The sequence below is a fragment of the Carassius auratus genome, unplaced genomic scaffold, assembly GCF_003368295.1.
Source record: "Carassius auratus strain Wakin unplaced genomic scaffold, ASM336829v1 scaf_tig00035270, whole genome shotgun sequence".
Lineage (NCBI taxonomy): Eukaryota > Metazoa > Chordata > Actinopteri > Cypriniformes > Cyprinidae > Carassius > Carassius auratus.
Genome location: NW_020526216.1, coordinates 202,877 through 230,191, shown reverse-complemented (window position 1 = coordinate 230,191; position 27,315 = coordinate 202,877). Strand labels below are relative to the sequence as shown.

The 27,315-nt window shown below is 41.6% G+C and overlaps 2 protein-coding genes across 2 annotated transcripts in view; both read right to left on the bottom strand.

Annotated features, from left to right (window-relative positions):
- Nucleotides 1-2,928: 2,928 nt before the first annotated feature.
- On the bottom strand, nucleotides 2,929-4,759 carry LOC113081907 (zinc finger CCHC-type and RNA-binding motif-containing protein 1-like). The gene is made up of 2 exons (XM_026253806.1): nucleotides 4,550-4,759; nucleotides 2,929-4,440 (listed from the first exon to the last, which is right to left on the bottom strand). Exon 2 carries the CDS (start codon nucleotides 4,403-4,405, stop codon nucleotides 3,350-3,352), a length of 1,056 nt encoding a protein of 351 aa, XP_026109591.1. The 5' UTR covers nucleotides 4,406-4,440; nucleotides 4,550-4,759; the 3' UTR covers nucleotides 2,929-3,349.
- Nucleotides 4,760-12,127: 7,368 nt separating this feature from the next.
- The window catches only part of LOC113081908 (neurexin-2-like), a 98,358-nt gene continuing 83,170 nt past the window's right edge, over nucleotides 12,128-27,315 (bottom strand). Inside the window, exons 3-4 of the mRNA XM_026253807.1 lie at nucleotides 13,489-13,506; nucleotides 12,128-12,171 (exon numbers count right to left, since the gene is read on the bottom strand). Coding sequence (XP_026109592.1) covers nucleotides 12,128-12,171; nucleotides 13,489-13,506 — 62 coding nt within the window. The remainder of the gene's footprint in view (nucleotides 12,172-13,488; nucleotides 13,507-27,315) is intronic.

The window sequence follows — 27,315 nt, the reverse complement described above, 5'->3', positions numbered from 1 at the left end:
GACTCCTTCACATTCTGAAGTTGAAGAAGATGAGATACCTTTACACACAATCCATAAAGATCTTTCTTTCCAGCAAGTCTAAAAAGTCCCGGCTGGGGTGTCTTAAAAGAAAGCAGACCATTTTCCATTTCTTCCCATGTTCTAAAATCAGCAGAAAAAATTAGGTCCGGGAAGACAGGAAGCTCTTCCTCTTCAGCCGGTGTCTCTAATAACAGTCTATAATCGGGTGGTAAAAACTCAAAGATTTGATTCAGCAGTCTGTCTGCCACTCTGACTGATCTCATACCCAGTTTTAAAGCCAAATGTTCAGCAGAAATCCATCCTTTTTCAGAAACAAAATGTCCAATTTTGGTCATATTTGCAGTCCACAGCATTTTTCTGAGGGATCCTGATTTAAAAGCATCTAGATCCAGTGATGCATTAAAAAACAGTGGTTCTTCTCTCAGCCATAGCCCCTTCACACCATTTGGTTCTCGAGAGAAACTGAAACAATTCCATATATTTAACATTGATCTGTAAAAAGTTGTCAATCCTGTCAGGTTTAGCTTTTCAGTGTCCATCAGAAACAGATGTCGGTCTAATCCCATATTTCCTGCTCTCTTCAAAAGGGCACAGGCTGTCCCAGTCCAGCTTACATCTTCATCATACAGGAGTCTCTGAGCCGCCTGAAGTCTAAAAGCTCTGACTCTGGATTTAATGTCCACCAACCCTTGTCCTCCTTCCTGTGTTGGCAGATAGAGCACTGGTGCCTTCAGCCAATGTTGTCCTGACCAGAAGAAATCCACCAGGCACTTTTGAATTCTTCTTACCAGGTCTTCCGGAGGCTCTAAAATCATCATTTTATGCCACAACGATGATGCGATCAGGTTATTACAGACCAGGGTTCTCCCCCTATAGGACAGCTGGGGCAGCAACCATTTCCAGTGAGACAACCGAGCACACACTTTTTCCACCAGTCCTTCCCAATTTTTATTTTTATATTTATCTGTCCCTAGAAAAACACCTAAATATTTAAACCCTTCTCTCCCCCACTTCAATCCACCAGGTAATGATGGACTAATAAAATCTTGGCCACACCACAAAGCATCACATTTTTGCCAGTTAACTTTGGCTGAAGACGCATTCCCATAACATTCCAAAGCCAACTTTACACACTCAACATCATTTTGATTACTAATTAAAACTGTGACGTCATCCGCATATGCAGAGAGCTTGATAGGACACTTAAAATCCAATGTATTGACCTGTAGACCTGTCAGCTGTCTTCTCAGTCTGCATAGTAAAGGTTCAATGGCTATACTGTACAACTGACCGGAGATAGGACAGCCTTGCCGAATTCCTCGTTTTACTTTCACAGGAATACTGAGGCCACCAGCCATTTTAATCATGCATGTGGCTCCAGCATACAGTAGTTTTATTTTGGAGATAAAAATGTCTCCAAAACCAAAAGCTTTTAAGGTATCAAAAAGAAAAAGATGATTAACTCTGTCAAAAGCTTTTTCTTGGTCTAAAGACAGAAAACCTATATTAGTTTTACTGTAAGAGGCAAAGTCAAAAATGTCCCGTATCAGATGTAAGTTATCTTGTATCGATCTATTTTTTATACAATATGACTGATCTTTATGTATTATTGTATGCAGTACATTATTTACCCTATTGGCCAAACATTTTGAAAAAATTTTATAATCGGAACCTAAGATTGCTACAGGTCTCCAGTTCTTTAAAAATGTCAGGTCGCCCTTTTTAGGGAGAAGTGTAAGAACTGCCCGCTGACAACTCAGAGGAAGCACAGCTTCTATGATACATTTCTTGATTACCTCAAAATAATCAGCACCAATAACATTCCAAAAAAACTTATAAAATTCAGCAGGTAGTCCATCCAGTCCTGGGGTACGTCCTGAGGAAAGTCCCATAACAGCATCAGTGAGCTCTTCAAAAGTGATTTCAGTGTCTAAAGATTGTCTGTGTTCCAATGTTAAAACAGGAAGATCTTGAAACAGTTGATTTCTGCACTGTTCATCTGAGTCGTCATCATCATACAGATTAGAATAAAAATCCACAGCAAGTTTCCGCATCACTATAGGGTCTGAAGTATTATGTCCATTGTTGTCCTTTAAAATGTACATCTGCTTTTCTTGACCTGCTTTTCGCTCCAAATTAAAAAAATAAGAAGAAGGTCCGTCCATATCTCTTATCGTTGCAAAACGGCTTCTTACAAGTGCTCCTTTTACTTTCTCATTTAAAAAGGAGCTTAGCTGATTTTTCTTTTCACTCCATAGATCTTGTAGATTCCCAGCATCAGTATCATTCATTTTCTTTTCAATGTCCATGATTTCCTTTTCCAACCACTCCAAAGTCTTTTTCAGAACTAAAGAGGAATGAGATGTATATTGTTGACAGAACCCTCTAATGTGCACCTTGCCGACTTCCCACCATTGAATAACACTTTCATAGGTACACTTTTCACTTTTCCAAGCCTCCCAAAAACATTTAAAATTCTCACAAAAAAGCTTATCATCCAAGAGTTTGGCATTGAAATGCCAGTAATAACTCCTATGCTTTCTTTCAGTTAGTATATACTCAACTGTAATAAGCTTATGGTCAGAAAAAACTATTGGGGTGATAGCTGTATTAACAATCATATTTCTCATATTGTGTGATATATAAAATCTATCCAAACGTGCAGCAGAAACACTTCCATTACCGACTTTCATCCATGTATACTGCCGTACTGATGAATTTTGTTCTCTCCATACATCTGAGAATTTAAAATTTTTTATAATATTAGCTAAAGATATACTTGACTTTGGATGAGGTTCTTCTCCAATCCTATCTTGTGTAGAGTCTAAAGTGCAGTTCCAATCTCCACCTAGTACAATAATATCACCATCCTGCTGCTGTTTTAAAAAATTCTCTAGTTTAATAAAAAACTGTACTCTGTCTTCTCCTATATTAGGAGCGTAGATGTTTACAAACAAAAATTTCAAATTTCTAATCTCAGCTCTTACAGCCAATAATCTCCCTGGTACCACTTCATGTTCTGATAATATTTTTGTTTTGAGAACAGGGGAAAAAAGCACAGCTACTCCTGCACTTACATTAGTCCCATGACTAAGAATTCTTTCACCTTCCCACCACAAACCCCAATCAGCCTCATTATTTTGATTACTATGGGTTTCTTGCAAAAAAACCACACTCAAATCTTTCAATCGAATTATTTCTGATAGTAAACTAATTTTCTTTCCATCCCTCATTCCATTTACATTAATTGATCCCACCCGCAAGATCTCCATAAGCAAAGGGAAAAAGAAGAGGAAAGAACAGAAAGACATAGAAATGTTAAAAGCCATTAAGATTTCGTTTTTCCCCTCGCTTTCCCTGTCTTTTTGCCTTGTCTAAGGCCAGTAAGATGTTTTTTTAGACGATACCGCTTCTGTTGTGAGAGCTCATCAATGCTATTCACCTTCCTAGCCCACATCACCGAAGCAGTAAATTTCTCAATATCAGGAAAATAATGACTTACTTCAACACCAGCTTTACCTTTAGTTTTATCCAGAAATGCATTAATTTCTTCAACAGTGTACAAATCTTGATCCGTTCCTCTCGAGCCCTCAGTCCACTGTTCCTCATCTACTCCATCATCTGTATACTGGGATAAACTATCCACCTCCTCAACCATATTTTCCTCTAAGTTGTCAGCCTGTGCCACATCCTTAACTTCACACACATTTTCCACACCACTCTGTGCCTCTCTCTTTTCAATCCCATCTGTCACATCTCCATGTTTATCAGGGACAGAACTACATCCAGCTTGCTCCACACTCACAGCACATACATTCATTTCACTCACCTCCTGTATCTTCCCCTCCTCTGTAGGCCCTTCATCCTGCTCTTCAGTTCCCTGTTCTTCACTTTCACTCTTTCGCTGATCTGTATCATTTACATCCTCACGAGAAGTAGATGCACGTTGGTCATCTTTATGCGGACATGCAAAACGTTTGTGACCCAAGACTCCGCATTCATAGCACTTTAGGTTCTCAGTGCTAGCGTAAACCATGTATGAATTCTCCCCGTGATTAACACGGAAAGAGACCTCTAACGTACGATCCGGCGAATTCAAAAACATAAAGACTTGGCGTCTAAACGAGAGGACGTGTTTAAGCGCATTATTTTTACATCCAAGCGGAATCATTCTTACAGGGCTGGTGATCTTTCCAAACCTCTGCAGTTCTTTCGTGATAGTCTCGTTAGTTATAAACGGCGGAACATTTGAAATGATGATCTTGGTTGCTGGAGCGGATAGCGGGGTTATCGTAACAAACGCTTCCCTTACCCATATTCCGCTCACAGTCAACTGGTTAACATGAGAGTCTGATTTTAAAAACACAACGACAGCCTTGTTCATCCGCGAAGCAGAAATGATATTATCAAACCCCACTTGCTCTCCTATAACCAAAAGCAGCTCTTCCACTGTCACCCCGGCCTCTGGTACACACTTACAACCATTCCGGAGTGACAGAGTTGGCGTTCCTTGCACGGGAACAGACGCCATTCCGGCGTCTGAAAGACCGCACCACCAGAACAAAAACCTTTTGTTTTTACTATTTGTTAACTAAACAGCGAGGGGAAAAAAGAAAAAAGTGGGAGAAAAAAAAATAAGTTTGAAAACAAAGATTCCACAATCAATCTCACAGCCACGCTCCGCTCGCTCCACAAACGCCCACGCCCACGCATACGCACGAGAGAGAGAGAGAGAGAGAGAGAGAGAGCCTGCCAGAGCTGGAGGACTGAAGGCCACGGTGGGGAGGAGGGAGCTAGGAGCCATGGTGGAGCGCTGGGTGGAGGGACGAGGTGGAGCCAGGGCTCAGAGGATGGAGGCGGAGACAAGGGATCCTCCAGCCACAACACTGATGGAGAGAGACAGAGCCACGGTGAATCCAGCACACAGCTGAAGAGTGTGCAGATCCTGCTGGAGTAGACCTGGGGAGACATCTCTCACTGCAGGAGGACGAGGACATCAGGCTGATCTCTGTGTTCAAGGAGGGAAGGATATCTTTCAATAGTCCATGAGTGGAAACACAAAAACTGGGAAAAAATGATAACCAAATGGAGAGGAGGAGCACACAACTTCAACTGTTTGGTCCAGTATTCTGTTACTGTCTGGTACACGAGGGAACCAACGAGGATGAGGATAAAATAAAAAGTCTTTAATAATCCACACAACAGAGGGTTATCCACAGAGAGACAGACATGAACACACGTACACAATTAACATAAGAATACCGGACAATACACTGAACTGAACTCAACTTATATTGGACGGATAATGAGGACAATGACTAGACACATCTGAATATAACGACACAATTAAAGGGAGACAGAAACTAGATCAAGAAACACGAGCGATGAAATGAAAACAAACACAATAGACTGTAACATACATTACCATGTCAATCCCCCCGAGAGCCGTCAGCACAGAAGCATACGCAGTACACATACATTACACACAAACTTTGATTTTGGAAGTGATTAATCACGATTAACTCTTTGAGTGTGTGTGTGTGTGTGTGTGTGTGTATGAATGCATCCCATGAAGGAAATGCTCTAATAAACACTCAGTAAAGTCTTAAACACTGCTGTAGAAATGCAGTGATCTGTGCAAGTGTTTTCAGGATTGGAAATATCATCAGCTTCATATAAATAGCAATATTATCTTGCATTATATTAGATCATAACAGGCTCTGATTCAGTTCAAGCATTGAATGTAACTTGATTTGGTCTCGACTCTCAACACACAGAAAATTAAAAACTACTGGAACAAAATGTTTTGTAAATCTATGAAAATGCTTTTCCAATGTTTAGTATTCTGTTCATGTGCAATTTACTGAATTACAATGCAAATTCAACAGCTAACAGCATTAATGGAATTGATTTGTGAATTATGAATTAAGCATTAAGGTCTAGAGGTTATCTGCGGGTGATCTCAGAAAGATCAGTGTATCTGTAAGGCTTAGAAATCCTGCAAAACAACAACAACAACAAAAACAACTTCAGACTCTGCCAGTCCAAAAACTGCTTCATATATAGCGTGTGGCTAGTTCATGCTAGCTCAATGCATTAACTCATGTTATCATATGGGATCCTAGTATAAACTGTCAACAGAAAGGTTTCTTAAGCAGATCAACATATTAAAATGATTTTAACATATATCCAAAAAATCTCCCCACAAGGTCAAAATTTCCTGGTATTACTGTCCTTGTGAGGACATTTGGTCCCCATAATCTAATGAATACCAGGTACACACACACACACACACACACACACACACTTGATGAATATTTCACATGCATTCACTTTTGATAAATAAATAACAATAAAATGAAAATCTTAGATATAGTTTACATTTATTTTAACGCTAACTGCTAAATATTTCAGTGTAGCTGAATATTATGACTAAAACCCAACAGACTAAAGAACACTTACACAAGGATGTGTGTGCAGCAGAGAAATATATTTACACAAATGTAAAAAAAAAATTGACTTTTGTCTAATTGACAGGCTTTATTTTTGCTTTTATATTTTAATCGGATACAAAATCAAATCACTGCTGCATGATAACCAATCATTTTTATTCTATTTTTTTTCTGTACTTTCCTAATGCAAATTTTAGGATTGGTTTATACAAACATATAATAAGGCAGAACAGTTTATATACTGAAATGTTTTGTCTATTAGCACCGGATTATTAATGTATTTTATTTATTACCTGAAAATGATTTGAAATGACCTTTTTCAGCTACAGCAGTAGTGGGATGCCTCTGTCCATTTTAGGGATTTCCTGCACTCCTGCTGCATTACTGGGACGTTTAGGACTTTCTGTGCGAGAGCGCCTTCCGGCTTCGAGTTCTCTGAGTGTTCAGCACTAAGTGATGTCCATATCGTCTTGTTTTGGATATGAATAAATTCACACACTCATAATGAATATGATATGAATAAGCACACACACATAAATCTGGTTTATACACCCATGTGCTCACATCCAAAGCATGCACACAGAAAAGTGATTTAACTGCATCTGATTGAAAGATAAATCATGGTTGATCTATCAGCCAGACACACGTAAAATGCATGCGCTCTTCTTTTCAATATTGTTGTTAATGTTGAGGTTATTTTAGCTTCGTACATTTAGTTTAAGTGCACTGTTAAAGAAGGCGATTTTTACCATTCAACTGAACTATGTGCATGTATTTTTGACACTTACAATGATCTCGCTCCATCCAATAATTGTATCAACCGAGTTTCTATTGAGTTATACTGCTGTGTGCTCTGGTAATATCAACGGTGCGACACATTTCAGGAGATGACAATATTACGATTTATAATCAGAGCATAGCTCACATTGACTAAAATACTGAAACACTAATGATGCTGATTCAGAACTACAACACAAGTGATTTAGAGTCAAGTAGTGTGGTTTGTGTTTGTGTGTGTGCATGTGTTTGTACTACTGGGACAGATTTTAGCTAAATATGATAATTTGACAAAGTTTTGTATTAGCATTAGTGTGTGGGCAGAAGAATCATCTGTTTCCTGTGGTCTTGTCCTGGTGCTCCTCTGAGACAAGGTCTTTACAGGGGATCTGTATCTGGGCTCTAGTTGTCCTGGTCTCCGCTGTCTTTCAGGGATGTAGACCTTTCTAGGTGCTGATCCACCATCTGGTCTGGATACGTACTGGATCCGGGTGACTGCAGTGACCCTCTGATCTGGACACAGACTGGATCTGGAGGCTACGGTGACCTCAGAGTATTTATAACTAGCTATAAATGAAAACTACAGAAGTCTATGGTGTGTTTCTGTTTAGATGAACACACCAGCAGAGCCATTCATCAGTCAAACTCTGACAGGCTCCATATACTTTAAATTATTACAATCAATATATAAAATTACATTTCAATAAATAATTACAATAGCTAAACAAATAAACAAATAAAAAGACAAATAGACAAAGGGGTAACACTTTATTTTAGTGGCCAATTCTCACTGTCACCTAGTTGTTTATTAGCATGTCTATTATTAACATAAAGGTTGTGTATTATTACTCACAAAGCACTTATTCTGCATGACCATATTCTATATTCCTAATCCTACCACAACTTAAACTTAACAACTACCTTACTAACTATTAATAAGTGTCAAATTGGGAGTTTACTGAGGCAAAATCATAGTTAATGGTTTGTTAATAGTGAGAATTGGACTTGGAATTAGAAGTGTGACCGACCAAGTGTGTTCGTGTAACAGCGGTCGTGTTTCTCACTGAACAACATCCTTGGAAAGACACTATTAACCTAGTTTCCATGAGCCACTCCTGGTGAACAAGGACACCGGTCACTGACTGAGGTGTTCAATAATCTGGTTTGTAAGTGAAACTCATCACAGCAGCTGCAGTAATGCTTGTATAGTGAAGATCTGCTGCTGTGTGTGTGTGTGTGTGTGTGTGTGTGGCTCGACGACACTCAGAGTTATCCCCACTTTATGTCTGAGTTTTTAATGTGTCAAATATCTGGCAGCTCATTAATATGCAGAAAATCCAGCAGCTCTCTGCTCATTATTATGATGAATATGCATGCGATCAGAGAAACAGACGGATGCATTTATGTAGAAGTTCTGCAGTTTATCACAGGACACACAGGTCAGCAGCTGCAGCGTTACCATAGAAACCACTGGCTGAGAACACCACACACACACACGCACACACACACACACGCTCACACACTTACATGGGCTCACTCAATCACTTTTCCAATAAACTCTATACATGCCCTTGCTCTACATAACAAAATATTGAAACAAGTGTTAGTTATTTTAAATAAATATATTGCGAGCGCACTGTTAGTCAAACATCATGAACTCAAGTCAGTTTGATGAAGTACATTAACGGTTCCTCTGTTAGGAAAATGTGATCTGACTTCACTCATCCATGAAAATCATCTGGAGATCCGCAGGTTCCTGATCATTTACAGAACGGCTCAGAACGATGAGGTTTACTGAAGAGGAAAGCTCCAGCATCACTTCAGCACTGATGCTACTCGCTTAGACATTACTGTATCTATCTAATGCAGCACAATCCCTTGATGCTGATGACTGACTGGATACTGTATACATGTGTGTGTGTGTGTGTTTGAATTTCCACAGCAGACTCAGAAGAGAAACTCATTTATCTCCACTAGATAACGTCAGCGACAGACAGATTCAGCTGCTCTTTCCTCACGTTTACTCTCAGCAGCAGCACAGAGCATGTGCAGACCTGTCACTCAGTCATTACATCACAGGATGGAGACGTGTCACTTCCTGCTGCAGGTCGTCACATGACATGTTGCCCACACTGAAGTCCTCCAAAGGTCAAAGCAATTACAGAGAACGTATGACATTTACACGCAGGACGAGTCGCTTTAAAACCATCATAAAATACATATAAAAAGGTGATTCAGGCTCCAGACGGGTGTGTGTGTGTGTGTGTGTGTGTGTGTGAGACAGAGACAGGGTCACACAGTGGAGTCAGCTGTCTTAAGCGTCCATGTCTTGTGTTCTGCAAACACACACGAGCTTTATCACGGTGTCTGTCACACGACTCTGTTCCTCTTTCAGCTTGAACTGATGGGAAAACTAACGACATTATTAACTGTATTAGTATTTAACGTTACTTTGAAAGCTGAAGCTTGCGATTATAGAAAGTGGCGTTGTGCTTGTTGTGTTCGGCCAATCACAATGCACTGTGTCATCTGGCCAATCAGAGCAGACTGTGCTTGTCAGAAGGAGGGGTTTTGTAGAAATGTGTTTGAGAAAGACATAGAGGACCTACAATAACATACAGTATTTGAACAATAATAATGACTCACTTAAGCCCTATTCGGACGGGACTAGTTTTACAGGGGGTCGTTAGAGAAATCTGCGTTTCACAGACGTACTTGGTGATTTTAATCCCGTCCGAATCTGCCACGTCTGTGTTTTTCTCACACAACCTCTGTGATAATTCCAGAGCAAATTACCTACCGTTTTTCAGCAAACTCAGTGATCCTCTGAGAAAACTAATCCCGTCCGAATGCGAATGTCTGTGATTGCCGGTGATATTTTATTCCTTGTGTGTTTTGGCCAACGTGAATTACCGTAGATGCTCTTACGCGCGCATGTTTGATAGATTTGCTTAGCGGCAAATAAATAATAATAAAAAAATAATACAAATAATAAAATCAAGAGCAAGATCGCGTAAACTGTTAATACCGGCCATTGTAATATCAGCATCAGGTAAGATTACTCACGTTCATTTATGTAACCTTACATTTAAAAAAAAAAAAAAAACAAGTTACACTAAAGGAACCACACATTAACATGGTTTTGCTATACTAGCCATTTAGTATTTATTGTGTAATAATACTAAGGCAATCATTCTGAATGAATTAAATGCACGCATACAGAGCGCGTGATCTCTGTGACGCCCAGATGCACAATCAGACCCTCCCACCTCTGTAATAAACACAGAGATACTAGTCCCGTCCGAATTGGTACATGAAAATCACAGACGTCAGGTGGTAAGAATCGAAACTCAAACGTAGTTTAGAAAACTAGTCCCTTCCGAATAGTGCTTTACACACACACACACACACACACACACACACACACACACACACACACTCTCTGTCACTAAAGCACTGATCAAAGAGCTGTTAAACTGAGACTGATCTACTGCGTCAGGACAGAGCTACAGAATGCATTATGGAAAGACAAAATTGGTAAATACGAGTAAAACAAGTAATGAATGGACAACTACTTCAAGCAGTCAATTATTATTTCTATGGGTCAGTATTTGATCTGCCACAGGTTATTAAAGACATGTTGTCCCGTTTATTAAACAAACACACAACTAGATGAATAAAACATTAATATTAATGCATTCAGATCTATGATCAGTGTTAGATCAAGCCAAAGCTGGACTTACACAAGACTTCTTCTCATTTCTACAAAGAACAAACCCATAGAATACAGAATGACAAAAACTCTGTCTGGTCTGCTCTGGGGAATGTTCTGAACTAATCCATAATCTGGTTTAGTTGATCCACTCTAATCTGTGATGTGAACGGAAAACTTTAATCTCATATCTACAGAGGACATCAGCCTTCCATTTCATGGCCAAGAGAAGAGGAAATATCCAAGATCCGGCAACCGTCATGAGGTTTAATCCCGAATGCTCTAGAGGGAACGATCATTAGCTGGGATGGGTCAGATACGGACAGCAGCCGATCGCCAGATCTACAGTCAGACAAACAAACCAATCGACCGTGAACAGAAGAAACATCTTCTCAGAGCTCCCAGAAACCTTTGAATTACTTCCCAACAAACGACAAAAATGCTTACAAACTCATTCCAGGTGACTCTGAGTTCCCGTACACTGGTGTTCAGTGCTTGTGTGTGGTTATGAAGCACCTGTGACAGGTTTCGTAGCAGAACAGGGTTAAGGCGCTCCCGGCTCATCCATTTGTGAGGCTTTTCTGTGGCAGACGAGAGCCTCTTTCCCCACGGACACCTGAGAGATGCTCGATCTCATCAATCTAACCACAGCTTCTGAGCACCCGGTCAGAGACGCTAATTAGACCGACCCCTGAAAATAGGGCATCCAAGACGGAGCTGCTTGCCAGGGCCAAAATCTAGGTTGGTCAACAATTAGCCATCTGGCCAAAAGTATGGCCGTCCGGGGAGGAACGTCCAGTGGCTCCTCAACTGGATATTTTGAAGAAAGTCAACACTGGACCCCATTGAATATCACGATATTGGGGAGAAAACCACACATGGAGACATTTCTCAAAAGTCACTTCAAATAAAATCATCTGCCAAATGCATGAATGTAAATGTAATAAAAACTATTTTTGAAGAGGATCAAACGGTTTCTAGACCTGCAGCTGATTAATAAAATGGCTTTTTTGCAATCCAGGTAAGAATCTAATAATTAATCATATAACGGGCAAAAATGAGCTGACTCTTCAAATATCAGAGGTTTGCATATTAATTACCAAATTAACGGTCAGTACTAGTCTTCTGCTGTTTGCAGGAATGATCTAATGGGTGCTTTCAGTGTTTATGTGAGCTCCAGTGCTCCTCGTCTCGCTCTCTGTCCGTATCCTACAGATGCACACATACAAGCAGCAGTAGTTTACTCCACAGCCCCTGTCTGACTACATCTATCAAGGCCTCTGTAGTTTACTGACCGACCAAATGTCACCCGCTTCAATCAGAACAGGCAAAAAACGAGTTTCAGACCTGAACAAAACAGTTTCTGTCCACAAGGAGATGTTAGACTCATGATCTGCGACACACACAAAACCCTGCCGAGTTTCTCTGAAGGAGTCGCTCAGTACTTACAGCTGTTTCTCTTCACTATAGTGTTCATCAAACACTTGAAGACTTAATATTTATTTGCTAACATTTGTTTACACTTAAACATTTTGACATTTCAATCTGAATCAGGGCAGCCCAGAAAAGGTATATATTGGCTAAACATTACTATTGTTCTCTATAGTTGTGTTCTTTTTCTAATTTATTCTGTTTGAAACACATATTTACTTCATACAATTGCATTCTCTATTGTTTAATTTATTTATTTTGCTGCTAAAATTGTTATAAAGAGAAAAAGGCTTAATATATACATAATTCAATACCGTAATAAAAGCTTACATTATTGTGAGGTGAAACTGATATGCTTGAAAGTGATTTTCAAATGGTGCTGAAGCTCTTGCTGTTTAGACATTAATGCATTTTCCAATTTTCTGGAAAACAGTTAAACGTGGATTACATCCAAGAGGATGCTGCCAATGAAGAGCATTCTGCCATCATCATCATCATCATCATCATCAGCTCACGCACACACACATCTCCTCTGTTGCTATAGCGACGTGTCTCCCGAGGCATGCTGGGTAGAGAACGGTAATCCATCAGCAGTGTCCTGATAGCAGGAAAACATCCAGATACCTGCGCCTTATCCCCAAACACACACCTGAGAGAAGCACAGCGCCATCAATTACACAGACAAATCCAGCCTGCAGGGGAATTATGGGTAAATACATCTGGCCCTCGACGGACGCGAGCGAGTTTGGCCTCACGTTGTTTCTGTCAGACACCAGAGTGACACCATTGGGACGGTTTAACCTTTGACATCAGAGAATCATGTAGAACCAATCTACACGACCTTAAAACAACCACAATGACAGCGGCGAGCCAGTCCACCGCATCTGCTCCACTTCAACTGATCGAAAACAAAAAATCAAACCAACTCATAAGGAGAAAAGAAACAAAGGAGGAAGAGTAAATCTCGCTTCGCAGCAAATCAAAGCCCCCAGAAGTCGCCAAAACCGCAGTCCAATCTGAGAGCGGCCTGACTGCCGCCGACACCAATCCTCACCATCACACAGCTTAAGTAACTGTTATTAATCAGCCGCTTACCTTCCACCGCGTACTCTTCTGTTCCCGGACAGCACCGAGGAGAGAGAGAGAGAGAAAGACAGCGTTAGTGCCATGCTTCACAGTCACACATCTCACAATCACACAACAATCTTTCACTGGAGAACTGATCCGCTCAAAGCCAGCGAGCAAGAAAAGATTTCAAGTGTGAGAAACATGAGAGCAGCAGTGTAAGACAATAGCAGATATGACTTTCACATTAAAGCGTGTTTCACACGGGTCAAACGCTCGTCCTGCCGCAGCTCATTAGAGCCGCTTCTACTTCAGCGCTCCGCTCGCTCTCGCCCCAGATTCATCAGTGTCTAGTTGTGATATTGACCTGAGAGACGTTTAGCAGCTCAGCTGAATTAGGTTAATTACTGCAAAACTGTTGGCAAGAAAGTTCAGGAGAACAGGAGACTCCAGCACAGCCGATGCGAGCCTGGTCTGCTCACAGCTCCTGCGCTCCGTCAGCGGCTCAATCTGTGCACACTGCCAGCCTTAAGGTCTCTGCACACCGAGTACCACATTTTTGCACATTGCATACGACCTCAGGTTGGGTCAATCATTTTACACACTCCATTTTGATGGGAAAGGATGATGAATATAAAAACAACAACAAAAAAACTTGTTAATTTCGGATTCAGTCAAGTCAGCTTTATTTATCTAGCGCTTTTAACAATACAGATTGTGTCAAAGCACTTTACAAATATAAATAGGAAAATAGTGTGTCAATAGTGCAAAAGAACAATAGTAAACAGTATTAAATTGTCAATTAAAAGGCAATTTATCATTGAATTCAGTGATCAGTTCAGTTAAAATAGTATCTGAGCAATCAAGTCCACAATATTGCAGGATATTAAGTGTCCCCAACTAAGTGAGCCAGAAGAACCAAAACTCCATCGGTGACGAAATGGAGAAAAAACCTTGGGAGAAACCAGGCTCAGTTGAGGCAGCTGGACTCCTTGTGTTTTGAGCTGCTCACTGTGTTAAGAAAAACATTTCAGAGCCTCTGACACTTTCACAGCATTGATCTCTACTCGTTTGAGTCACCTGACATCAACCTCAGCCAATCACAGGAGTTTAGTGCAGGACTGACCATAGTGTACAACTCGTACTATATCTAGGATATTTTTAAATGGTACCAAGAGTAAGTGTAGTATGTTCATATGCTGTTCTGAATTCATCTGCCTCCATTTCAAAGGGACAGTTCACCAAAAATGATCATTCTGTTACTTTCTTCTTGAGAACCAGACTACATTGAACTCCATTAACTCTCATATGGAAGATGAAAAAAAAAAATATCCAAAAATATCATCATCTTTTTTTTAGCTTCCAGTCTTTCATGAGCAGAGGAAACACACAGTGATCGCAGCAGAGATCTGAGCAGATCTGGACGAGTGTGTGTGAAGCGCTCAGTGCTGACAGCTCTAAACTCATGCATCTGTGTGAGTGTGAAGGTCATGACTCCAGTCAAACGAAACGAACAGTCAGAAGACACTTCAAATGTTGGGCCAAAGACACTCAGTCTCTCTGTGATGTGTTCAGCTCAGATAAACACTGCAGAATCATCAAACTTCACTGTAACTCTACAAACACAGAGCAGCATACACAACAACACAAACACTGCTGGCAATCTATTGCAGTTTATGACTACATTCATTACATGAAAGTAAAATGTAAATTAAATGAAATCAACAGAATTCTTGCTGAGAAAAACCCTGAAATTAAGATTTATTGTCTCTGGTTCATCATCAGCCGGAAGCTGAGCCACATTCAGTGTGTTGTTCTGAAACTTAGGCCGTTCGGTGTGTTTCCTTTAGTAGGATCTACAAATTCAAAACACAGGAAGCTCACACTTCAGTTCCCACTGATATACATACTAGTCATTTACATGAAGACTTGTGTTTCTTTCTATAATTCACACACACACACACACACACACACACACACACACACGTTTGTTTTTGTATAAAGTGTGTTCATCCCATAGGTGTAATGGTTTTTATACTGTAGAAACTGTATATTCTATCTCCCTTCACCAACCCTACACCTAACCCTAACCCTCACAGGAAACTTTCTGCATTTTTACTTTCTCAAAAAAACTCATTCTGTATGATTTATAAGTGTTTTGAAAAATGGGGAAAATGGGTTATGTCCTCATAAGTCACCCTCTCCTTGTAATACCTGTGTCATACCCATGTCATTATACGGAGTTGTGTCCTGATGTTTCACACACACACACACACACACTCACACAACTACAACAACATCAAAAACACAAAACAACACACACAACTGCAGCAGCGATCAGGCATACAAAAACAACAACAACACAAACAAGCTCATGAAACACGACTGCAGCGGTGCACAATGAGAGGATCAATGACCGATGTCATCAGGTGAAAAGACTAGAGATGTGCAGCGTAGCATCGCTGACGAAACTTTCATCTAATAATCGCATGCTTCTTATAAAGCCTGGAGATTTCAAATCATAATGAGCTCTTAATGAGATCCTTAATTTAGCGTACAACATAAGCACTGCCTACACATACAGTAGCTGTTGAACACACAGCAACACATTTGAAATGCATGTGAGAGTAAATATGCTGGAAATGTCTAAATATTCAGTCCTCAGAGGCAGAGCATTCCAATGAAGAAGAAAAAACATTGGTAAATTATTCATTTTCATAAATCTGGCTGTCTCCTGAGGCGAGGCATTGTCTCCCTCCTGCTATTAAGATTTCATGATGGCGGCTGTGAGACTGTTTAGAACTCAAAGGATTCTCCACTGAAACATGATGAGAACCTGGACAAACATCACATCAGACAGGAGCAAAATCACACATCAGACAGGAGCAAACTCACTGTAACACCTCACATCAGACAGGAACAAACTCACTGTAACACCGCACATCATACAGGAACAAACTCACTGTAACACCGCGCATCAGACAGGAGCAAACTCACTGTAACACCGCACATCAGACAGGTAACACCGCACATCAGACAGGAACAAACTCACTGCAACACCGCGCATCAGACAGGAACAAACTCACTGTAACACCGCGCATCAGACAGGAACAAACTCACTGTAACACCGCACATCAGACAGGAACAAACTCACTGTAACACCGCACATCAGACAGGAACAAACTCACTGTAACACCACACATCAGACAGGAACAAACTCACTGTAACACCACACATCAGACAGGAACAAACTCACTGTAACACCGCACATCAGACAGGAGCAAACTCACTGTAACACCGTACATCAGACAGGAGCAAACTCACTGTAACACCGCGCATCAGACAGGAGCAAACTCACTGTAACACCGCGCATCAGACAGGAACAAACTCACCGTAACACCGCACATCAGACAGGATAAACTCACTGTAACACCGCAAATCAGACAGGAGCAAACTCACTGTAACACCGCGCATCAGACAGGAGCAAACTCACTGTAACACCGCGCATCAGACAGGAGCAAACTCACTGTAACACCGCACATCAGACAGGAGCAAACTCACTGTAACACCGTACATCAGACAGGAACAAACTCACTGTAACACCACACATCAGACAGGAGCAAACTCACTGTAACACCGCACATCAGACAGGAGCAAACTCACTGTAACACCGCACATCAGACAGGAGCAAACTCACTGTAACACCGCGCATCAGACAGGAGCAAACTCACTTGTAACACCGCACATCAGACAGAAGCAAACTCACTGTAACACCGCACATCAGACAGGTAACACCGCACATCAGACAGGAACAAACTCACTGTAACACCGCACATCAGACAGGAACAAACTCACTGTAACACCGCACATCAGACAGGAGCAAACTCACTGTAACACCGCACATCAGACAGGAGCAAACTCACTGTAACACCGCACATCAGACAGGAGCAAACTCACTGTAACACCGCGCATCAGACAGGAACAAACTCACTGTAACACCGCGCATCAGACAGGAACAAACTCACTGTAACACCGCACATCAGACAGGAGCAAACTCACTGTAACACCGCACATCAGACAGGAACAAACTCACTGTAACACCGCGCATCAGACAGGAACAAACTCACTGTAACACCGCACATCAGACAGGAGCAAACTCACTGTAACACCGCACATCAGACAGGAACAAACTCACTGTAACAACACACATCAGACAGGAACAAACTCAGTGTAACACCGCGCATCAGACAGGAGCAAACTCACTGTAACACCGCACATAAGACAGGAACAAACTCACTGTAACACCGCATATCAGACAGGAACAAACTCACTGTAACACCGCGCATCAGACAGGAACAAACTCACTGTAACACCGCACATCAGACAGGAACAAACTCACTGTAACACCGCGCATCAGACAGGAACAAACTCACTGTAACACCGCACATCAGACAGGTAACACCGCACATCAGACAGGAACAAACTCACTGTAACACCGCACATAAGACAGGAGCAAACTCACTGTAACACCGCACATCAGACAGGTAACACCGCACATCAGACAGGAACAAACTCACTGTAACACCGCATATCAGACAGGAACAAACTCACTGTAACACCGCGCATCAGACAGGAACAAACTCACTGTAACACCGCGCATCAGACAGGAGCAAACTCACTGTAACACCGCACATAAGACAGGAGCAAACTCACTGTAACACCGCACATCAGACAGGAACAAACTCACTGTAACACCGCACATAAGACAGGAGCAAACTCACTGTAACACCGCACATCAGACAGGAACAAACTCACTGTAACAACGCACATCAGACAGGTAACACCGCACATCAGACAGGAGCAAACTCACTGTAACACCGCACATCAGACAGGAGCAAACTCACTGTAACACCGCACATAAGACAGGAGCAAACTCACTGTAACACCGCACATAAGACAGGAGCAAACTCACTGTAACACCGCACATCAGACAGGTAACACCGCACATCAGACAGGAGCAAACTCACTGTAACACCGCACATCAGACAGGAGCAAACTCACTGTGACACCGCACATCAGACAGGAACAAACTCACTGTAACACCGCACATCAGACAGGAGCAAACTCACTGTAACACCGCACATCAGACAGGAGCAAACTCACTGTAACACCGCACATCAGACAGGAGCAAACTCACTGTAACACCGCACATCAGACAGGAGCAAACTCACTGTAACACCGCACATCAGACAGGAGCAAACTCACTGTAACACCGCACATCAGACAGGAGCAAACTCACTGTAACACCGCACATCAGACAGGAGCAAACTCACTGTAACACCGCACATCAGACAGGAGCAAACTCACTGTAACCCCTCACATCAGACAGGAGCAAACTCACTGTAACACCGCGCATCAGACAGGAGCAAACTCACTGTAACACCGCACATCAGACAGGAGCAAACTCACTGTAACACCGCGCATCAGACAGGAACAAACTCACTGTAACACCGCACTTCAGACAGGAGCAAACTCACTGTAACACCGCACATCAGACAGGAGCAAACTCACTGTAACACCGCACATCAGACAGGAACAAACTCACTGTAACACCGCACATCAGACAGGAGCAAACTCACTGTAACACCGCACATCAGACAGGAACAAACTCACTGTAACACCGCACATCAGACAGGAGCAAACTCACTGTAACCCCTCACATCAGACAGGAACAAACTCACTGTAACACCGCACATCAGACAGGAGCAAACTCACTGTAACACCGCACATCAGACAGGAACAAACTCACTGTAACACCGCACATCAGACAGGAACAAACTCACTGTAACACCGCACATCAGACAGGAAGAAACTCACTGTAACACCGCGCATCAGACAGGAACAAACTCACTGTAACACCGCACATCAGACAGGAGCAAACTCACTGTAACACCTCACAAACTCACTGTGACAGCGCACATCAGATAGGAACAAACTCACTGTAACACCGCACATCAGACAGGAACAAACTCACTGTAACACCACACATCAGACAGGAACAAACTTACTGTAACACCTCACAAACTCGCTGTAACACCGCACATCAGACAGGAACAAACTCACTGTAACACCGCACATCAGACAGGAACAAACTCACTGTAACACCACACATCAGACAGGAGCAAACTCACTGTAACACCGCACATCAGACAGGTAACACCGCACATCAGACAGGAGCAAACTCACTGTAACACCGCACATCAGACAGGAGCAAACTCACTGTAACACCGCACATCAGACAGGAGCAAACTCACTGTAACACCGCACATCAGACAGGTAACACCGCACATCAGACAGGAGCAAACTCACTGTAACACCGCACATCAGACAGGAGCAAACTCACTGTAACACCGCACATCAGACAGGTAACACCGCACATCAGACAGGAGCAAACTCACTGTAACACCGCACATCAGACAGGAACAAACTCACTGTAACACCGCACATCAGACAGGAGCAAACTCACTGTAACACCGCACATCAGACAGGAACAAACTCACTGTAACACCGCACATCAGACAGGAACAAACTCACTGTAACACCGCACATCAGACAGGAAGAAACTCACTGTAACACCGCGCATCAGACAGGAACAAACTCACTGTAACACCGCACATCAGACAGGAGCAAACTCACTGTAACACCTCACAAAACTCACTGTGACAGCGCACATCAGATAGGAACAAACTCACTGTAACACCGCACATCAGACAGGAACAAACTCACTGTAACACCACACATCAGACAGGAACAAACTTACTGTAACACCTCACAAACTCGCTGTAACACCGCACATCAGACAGGAACAAACTCACTGTAACACCGCACATCAGACAGGAACAAACTCACTGTAACACCACACATCAGACAGGAGCAAACTCACTGTAACACCGCACATCAGACAGGAGCAAACTCACTGTAACACCGCACATCAGACAGGTAACACCGCACATCAGACAGGAGCAAACTCACTGTAACACCGCACATCAGACAGGAGCAAACTCACTGTAACACCGCACATCAGACAGGTAACACCGCACATCAGACAGGAGCAAACTCAGACAAGTTACTTCAAAAATGTATTAAGATTACAAAGCTCCAGGACTGGCTAATCTTCTGAATAAATACGGTTGTCCTGCTCTCAAATCACGTCTAGACTGTCCTGAATTTATTAAAAGTTGGATGGCAATTTTGAACAGTTTAATGATTCTCTGTCCTAGTTTTGGCTTCCTTGATTGCATTACTATGGTAAACAGTGTGGGACCTCGTCATACACCTGCAATCACAAGCTTGAAACAGTGTTGTTTTTAATTCAGCCCTTTATTTGACAGACAAATTAATCTGCGGTCAAAGGCTTTTTTTTAATCAAATTTATTTGTAATATTTTGTTATATCATCCAGAAAGACATGCTGATGTATCTCTCTCCAAAAAGCTCCCTCTTCAGATGAAGGGAAAGAACACAAACCCAGCAGAGCTGCAGCACTGGTAGAGAAGATTAGAGCCGTGATAGAGTGTTTACAGTCCATCCTCACAGTTCATCCACCATTATGACTGCTGTTTACTCAGTCAACCAGCACTATTACTAGTACTCACAGCTGAGAACTGAACACAGACTAACTTCAGCTTAAATCTCACAGAGGAGACCTGTACTGAGGAAAAAGTGTAGGATTTACTCAGAAATCACTAGTAAATAATTACAAAGAAATTGTAATTACATTGAGTTAAACAAGAAATTCTGAAGTAGAATGACTAGAATATTGTTTGCTTGTACAATGCACTCTAATAATCTTGATTTACAACACTGAAACATTCATCTGAGCTCTAGGGGCCAGCAATTTTTTAAAAGACTAGAAATATCACCAAAAGCACCACAGCAGCAAGCAGTGCTCGCAGGAATATGTTATATATGAGTATTATCTCATTTATATTCTCCTGGCGAAATTCAGTCAGAGACAATTGGACGCTCTAGAGATCGAGGGCATCTCCAGAGAAACTTAAACACACGTCTTCAGAGAGCCTCATCACCACAGGCAATTAACAGCAGCGATCATGAGCGTGATCTTAAAGTGTAAATCACACTCTATGGCTCTCCAGAGCTTTCCTCCGCTGGAGAACATTCAGCCGCTTGCAGGGACGATCAGACCTCGAAGCCGAGCAGGAATATTCACAGACGACCGTCTGATTCTGACTTCAGCTTCTTATCACACACACCACATAACGAGGGGTGAGCGGTGCATTCTGGGATTACCTTCTCAGGTACATCAACGTGAAGCCTAGAACTAGAGATGGAGCGCGTGCATCACAACCAGTGTTAGTGATTAAAAGTACAGTCCACCCACAATCATGACTCTATCATCATTTACTCTCCCTAATGTTGTTTCAAACCTGTATAAGTTTCTTTCTTCTGTTGAACCCAAAAGACAATGACTACCAGCAACTGTTTGGTTCCTAACATTCTTCAAACATCATCTTTTGTGCTCAACAGAGGAAAGAAACTCACACAGATTTGAAACAATCTAATGTTTGAATGATACATTTTAAGATGGACAAACAGAGCTTGTGTTTATTTCCCATCTGTGATGAAAGCAGCTAGATTGCAGAAGACATGAGAACTAATTATATATGCAATACTGTGCATCTAACCCTGACTGATACTATATAACAGTGAGTGTCCATCAGGACTCCTGATCCTCAGACCGCGGACCTCAGAATGACCACCACCAGCGGCTCTCTGTAGATTCTGGGTCATCAGAAGGTTGTTCTGTTGTGATATTAGGGCACATCTTAAAATATACACAGAGCCCAGATATAATGAGGGCACAGAGACTTCATGACCTGCTGATGGCCAGAAAGCCTCATACAGTAAAGGTTAGTCTGCTGATAAATGAACACACACACTCTAAAGCTCAGGTCAGATGCTCCTCACAGCGGTTCTGACCGCAGCGGGGGACCGACTGATACTCATCACTCCATCATCTGCACAGGGGTCATGAAATGGAAAATCAGAACATCCTTCATATTTACACACATCAGATGTTACTCTACAGTTGGAGGCGATCACTGGTTCAGTTTAATAGTGATCACACACATACAGTACGGCTCTATTACAGCTCTGGAAATCAAACACATGATCCAGTGAAATTGACCAGTCCCAGCAGAGGACGTTTACTACAGGTGCACCGATCGACATGCCAGACACCAGAATTAGCCAGTTTTCTGCATGAACGGCCCAGACCAGTATCTTAGAGATACATACTACACCTCAGCTTCATCAAACAGTGTGTAAATACATCTAATGCCACTTCAGATGAAGCTTCTGTGCTCCACTGTGCTTCTGTTTAAGAAACAGTGGGAGATGGAAATCTGTTTTGTATAGTACAGCAGCTCCTTTACAGTTAATTATTATTTCTAGCTTTTTTTCTAGGCACAGAGTACTTTATTTTAAGAGTTATTTAAGTGAGAGAACAACTGTAACTTTGTGCAGATTGGGAGAATTATAATGTTTATTTTTGTATTTATTATGATTTATTATTTGTTTATTTACTGCATTAAAATAGGTATATACATTTGTTTGTATATGCTGTCAATGACAGTTTTTAGAAAAAAAAAACTGGACTCTGTAAAAAACGGTGTTGGCAGATTACACCTACCAAAAAAATGTGGAATTTGCCAAGAAAACTGGTGCATCTCTAACGTTTACTTGAGGAGCTTTCTATACGAGTATCTGTTAAAATGTGATGCTCCGCTGTATTTTCAGCATCATTACTCCAGTCTTCAGTGTCACATGATCTTCAGAAACTGTTATTCATATATGTTATATGTGCAGCAGCAGCATCATAGCGTAGCAGATCGATTCCACCAAGACCAAATACATTAACATTGTCATGTACAGTCAAAAAAGATACTGTAACGGAGTACAAACTTCATAATCATGGGAAGAAGGAGGCGGGAACACAAAACAGCACGACATCCCCTCACGGATGACTATAGCTCACAAACAAAACCAAAACACAAAATAAAGCAAGGATCTACAGTCATGACCCCTTCAGAACAAAAAAATATGAGTCAGACTCAGAGCACTGCGTTCTAGTCTTGTGCAAAAAAACAGTCTTCATTTGAATTCAACTCAACCTGACTAAATACTGTGTCCTGACTCCACTGGCCTGAATAAACCCTGAGCAACTAACCAGCGCTTCACTAAACATCAGCGTGATCACTCTTCATGTACATCAGGAGCACAACATCTGTTCATCACGGCCAGCAAACCACTGTAGAAATGCTGAAACCATTCGGCTCCTCAACAGCAGCTTTGGCTTCTTTAGCAGTAAAATATTTCATTCAGGTTTAACACGTTAAGCAGCCACTGAAGTTTTACTGCTCGTGTGATTTCTGTTTTAGCTCGTTAGCATTATGCAAACACACAGACCAGGTTAATGCATCTTGTTTTAATGATGTTGAGATGTCTTTTATTTTCTGTTTTAATAGAAGAGCATGTTTTTGTAGGTTTTTATTCTGCTTTCTTCACGCTGTAGTTCGTGTCAGGATGAGCTGGTCTAATGCTCTGAGACAGTCGTGTCAAAGCTGCTTCGGTGACAGTCTGACAGGCCTCAGGACGTGACCTCTGCTCTCGTCTCCAAATAAAGGTCCTGACACCATCTGCTCTTCGAAACATCTCTGGAGATCCACACACTTCATGCTCTTCAGATCAGTGTTTGGACAAACGTTATTATACCTTCCTCTGCATGCATGAGGGACGAGCAAACAGGGACACAATGTTCATTTAGAGGACGGGTGAATCCTGAATCTCTATTCTGACACCTGTGACTGAGCAGACGAGACGATCTCACCTGAGAACATCTAATAACATCTACAGCACGCTTCATCTGGAACACATTTGAGCTGCGGTGCAGGTGACCACGTGATGTTCTGACCTCGATTGAAACCGCTGATTCGATTTCCTCTCATCCAGCTATTTTAGCTCAAATGAAAAGTGAATATATGCAATCATGAAGAGATTGATTTTATGTGACCCTGAAATCGAATCGTTTTTTCTCCAGAGACGTCTGAAGCTCTAATATTCTTCTGATCAGGACACAACCACACTGGTGTCTCCTGCAGGTTCTCCGTGTCTGAACATCCGTGAGGAAAGATAATTACAGAGCGCAGACATAATGACCGAACGCTGGGATGATGCTGGAGCGTTGCCATGGGAACACGGTTAAAAGCCTCCGACTGGCACTCACGTGGTGCTTATGAAACTATAACTAGAACATGATTAGCTATAATTCCTGCTCTTTCGTCAGCTGATGTGTGTGGCCGTCTGCAGGAGCGAGCCCTGTCCATCACATCAGAGCTGGAACTCTTCCTCCCAGTGAATCTGTGTGTTTGTGTACCGCTCCTCTTCTATCCATCAGTGTCCGCTCCGCTCTCGTCTGAAGCGTCTCAGAGTCAAAACACGTCACGCCGCATCAGACGCCCGTCTGTCCGTCCGTAGCCCCGCCTCCTGCAGTGATTGACAGGTGTCTCCACCAACAGTGACACACGCCTCCAGCAGTCTGTGTTTGTTTGGAAAGCCTGAGATCTCAGCTGTAAATAACACAAATCACAGATCACTCTCCTCCAGCCCAGAACACATTTCTACAGAGCTCAGGTCAACGCAGACCAAATCTCATCAAAACAGTTGTGCCGCTTAGTGTTTCTGTTCATCCTTTTATACTTTTTTTTTTTTTTTTTTTTTTATGTTTCATTATAAATTGCTTTATGTTACATTCAGTTTCATTATGTTAGGTTATGTTATGTTATGTTTCCACATAAAACATTGAGCACAACTGTTTTCAACATTGACGGATTAGTTTAGATTAGATTAGATTAGATTAGATTAGATTAGATTAGATTAGATTAGATTAGGTTAGATTAGATTGACCTGAGCTCTGTAGAAATGTTTTCTGGGCTGGGAGGAGAGTGATCTGTGATTTTTTACAGCTGAGTATCCTTTTATTTTTCAGGATACACAGATGAATAGAAAGTTCAAAAGAACAGCATTTATTTGAGATCAAAATCATTTGTGACATTATAAATGCATTCACTAGCACAACACTGATAATAATCAGAAGTGTTTCTTGAGCAGTAAATCATCATATTATTCTGATTTCTGAAGATCATGTGACACTGAAGACTGGAGGAATGATGGTGTTTTTACTGTATTTTTGATCATTAATGTATAAAACAGTAAAAACAGTCCAAATTGAACTGAAACAGTTGAATATAATAAATGTTAACACATTAGAAATAATGCTCTCCTTTTCTGAAATACATAGCATATACATTCAGTTTAATCTAAATTCAACTCAACCTTTATTTATAAAGCAGAAAAATGGACTAAACACATTGTGCTAAACACAAGTAGAATATAATAAAGATAAAAATAAAATAAAAACATAGGAACAGAAGATAAAATAAAGACAAGTCATTCACAATTGTCTCGGTGTTCATCTTCAGTTTTCTCTTCACAGCAGTTCAGTCAGTGTACTGTATGAGTAAATGAATTACTCCGGGATATTGGTTTGTTTGAACTCAGAGCGAGTGTCAGACACATTAAAAAAGTTAACAGCTCAAGTCATTTGTGGATTAATGTTTACTGGAGAAGAGAACCGTTTAAAATGATTCAGTTTGATTTGGTGAATTGGTTCAAGAAGATCCAGTTACATCGAATGATTCGTTCGTGAACCGGATATCACAAACTGCTTTGTTTTGAACTCTCTCACACAACAGACACGGAAGAGAAGACAATGCTGAATAAAGTCGTAGTTTTTGCTATTTTTGGACTACTTTGATGATGTTTTCTTCCCTTTCTGGACATGGACAGTATACCGTACACACAGCTTCAATGGAGGGACTGAGAGCTCTCGGACTAAATCCGAGAGGTTTTACAGGTTTGGAACAACATCAGGGTGAGTTATTAATGACATAATTATGATTTTTCAGTGAACTAACCCTTTAATGGCACATCAGCGTTAAAGTTCCTCAGTTTTTTGTGTGTGTGCTCTACAGGTCTGGAATAAAGAATGTTTTTGTTCAGGTGGCCAAAATGACAATAGAGAAACGTTTTGCTCAGCAAGAAATAAAATCAGAGGGAACGTCGGTCATAAATGTGTTTAATTGTTCCAGCGACTCAGAACACTGCAGAGGAGCAGATTTGAGATGAACAGGATCTTCTGAGCAGAGACGGTGATCAGCGGCTGAAAGATCATCAACGCTGCGTCACAGACCGCACAAACACACACACTGACTCTGACTCCATCTCCTACATGTTCTGATAAAGCTCTGTTTGCTAACAGTCTCCTCCTGAACGCTTCCCATCGGGACACGCAGAGAAACACTAATGAAGAGAGGAAAACAGGAACCTCGTCTCCGTAACCTTTAGCACACTGTCATTATGTGTTCACTCACAAACACTGCTCACGTGTGTGTGTCGTCTGCTTCAAACCACACCAATGCTAACGCTACGCCTCCTGACCGCCGTAATTAAAGATGTGCCGCAGTACATGAGCCATCGTATCACACGTTTAGCTGCAGAGCCCAGGGTATAAATAGAGGCGGAGAGGATTATGGGACATTTCACTCAAAGACGACGCTGCCATTCAAGCTGAATCCCCAGAATAGATGCTCTGTGAACACACACAAGAATATCTGAGTGTCAGGATGTTCTCAACACGACGGCGGAGGATCCATGAATACACTCCTTTACTCCTTTACTCGTGGATATGACTGAATCTTCAGCTCCAGCTTAAAGGGTT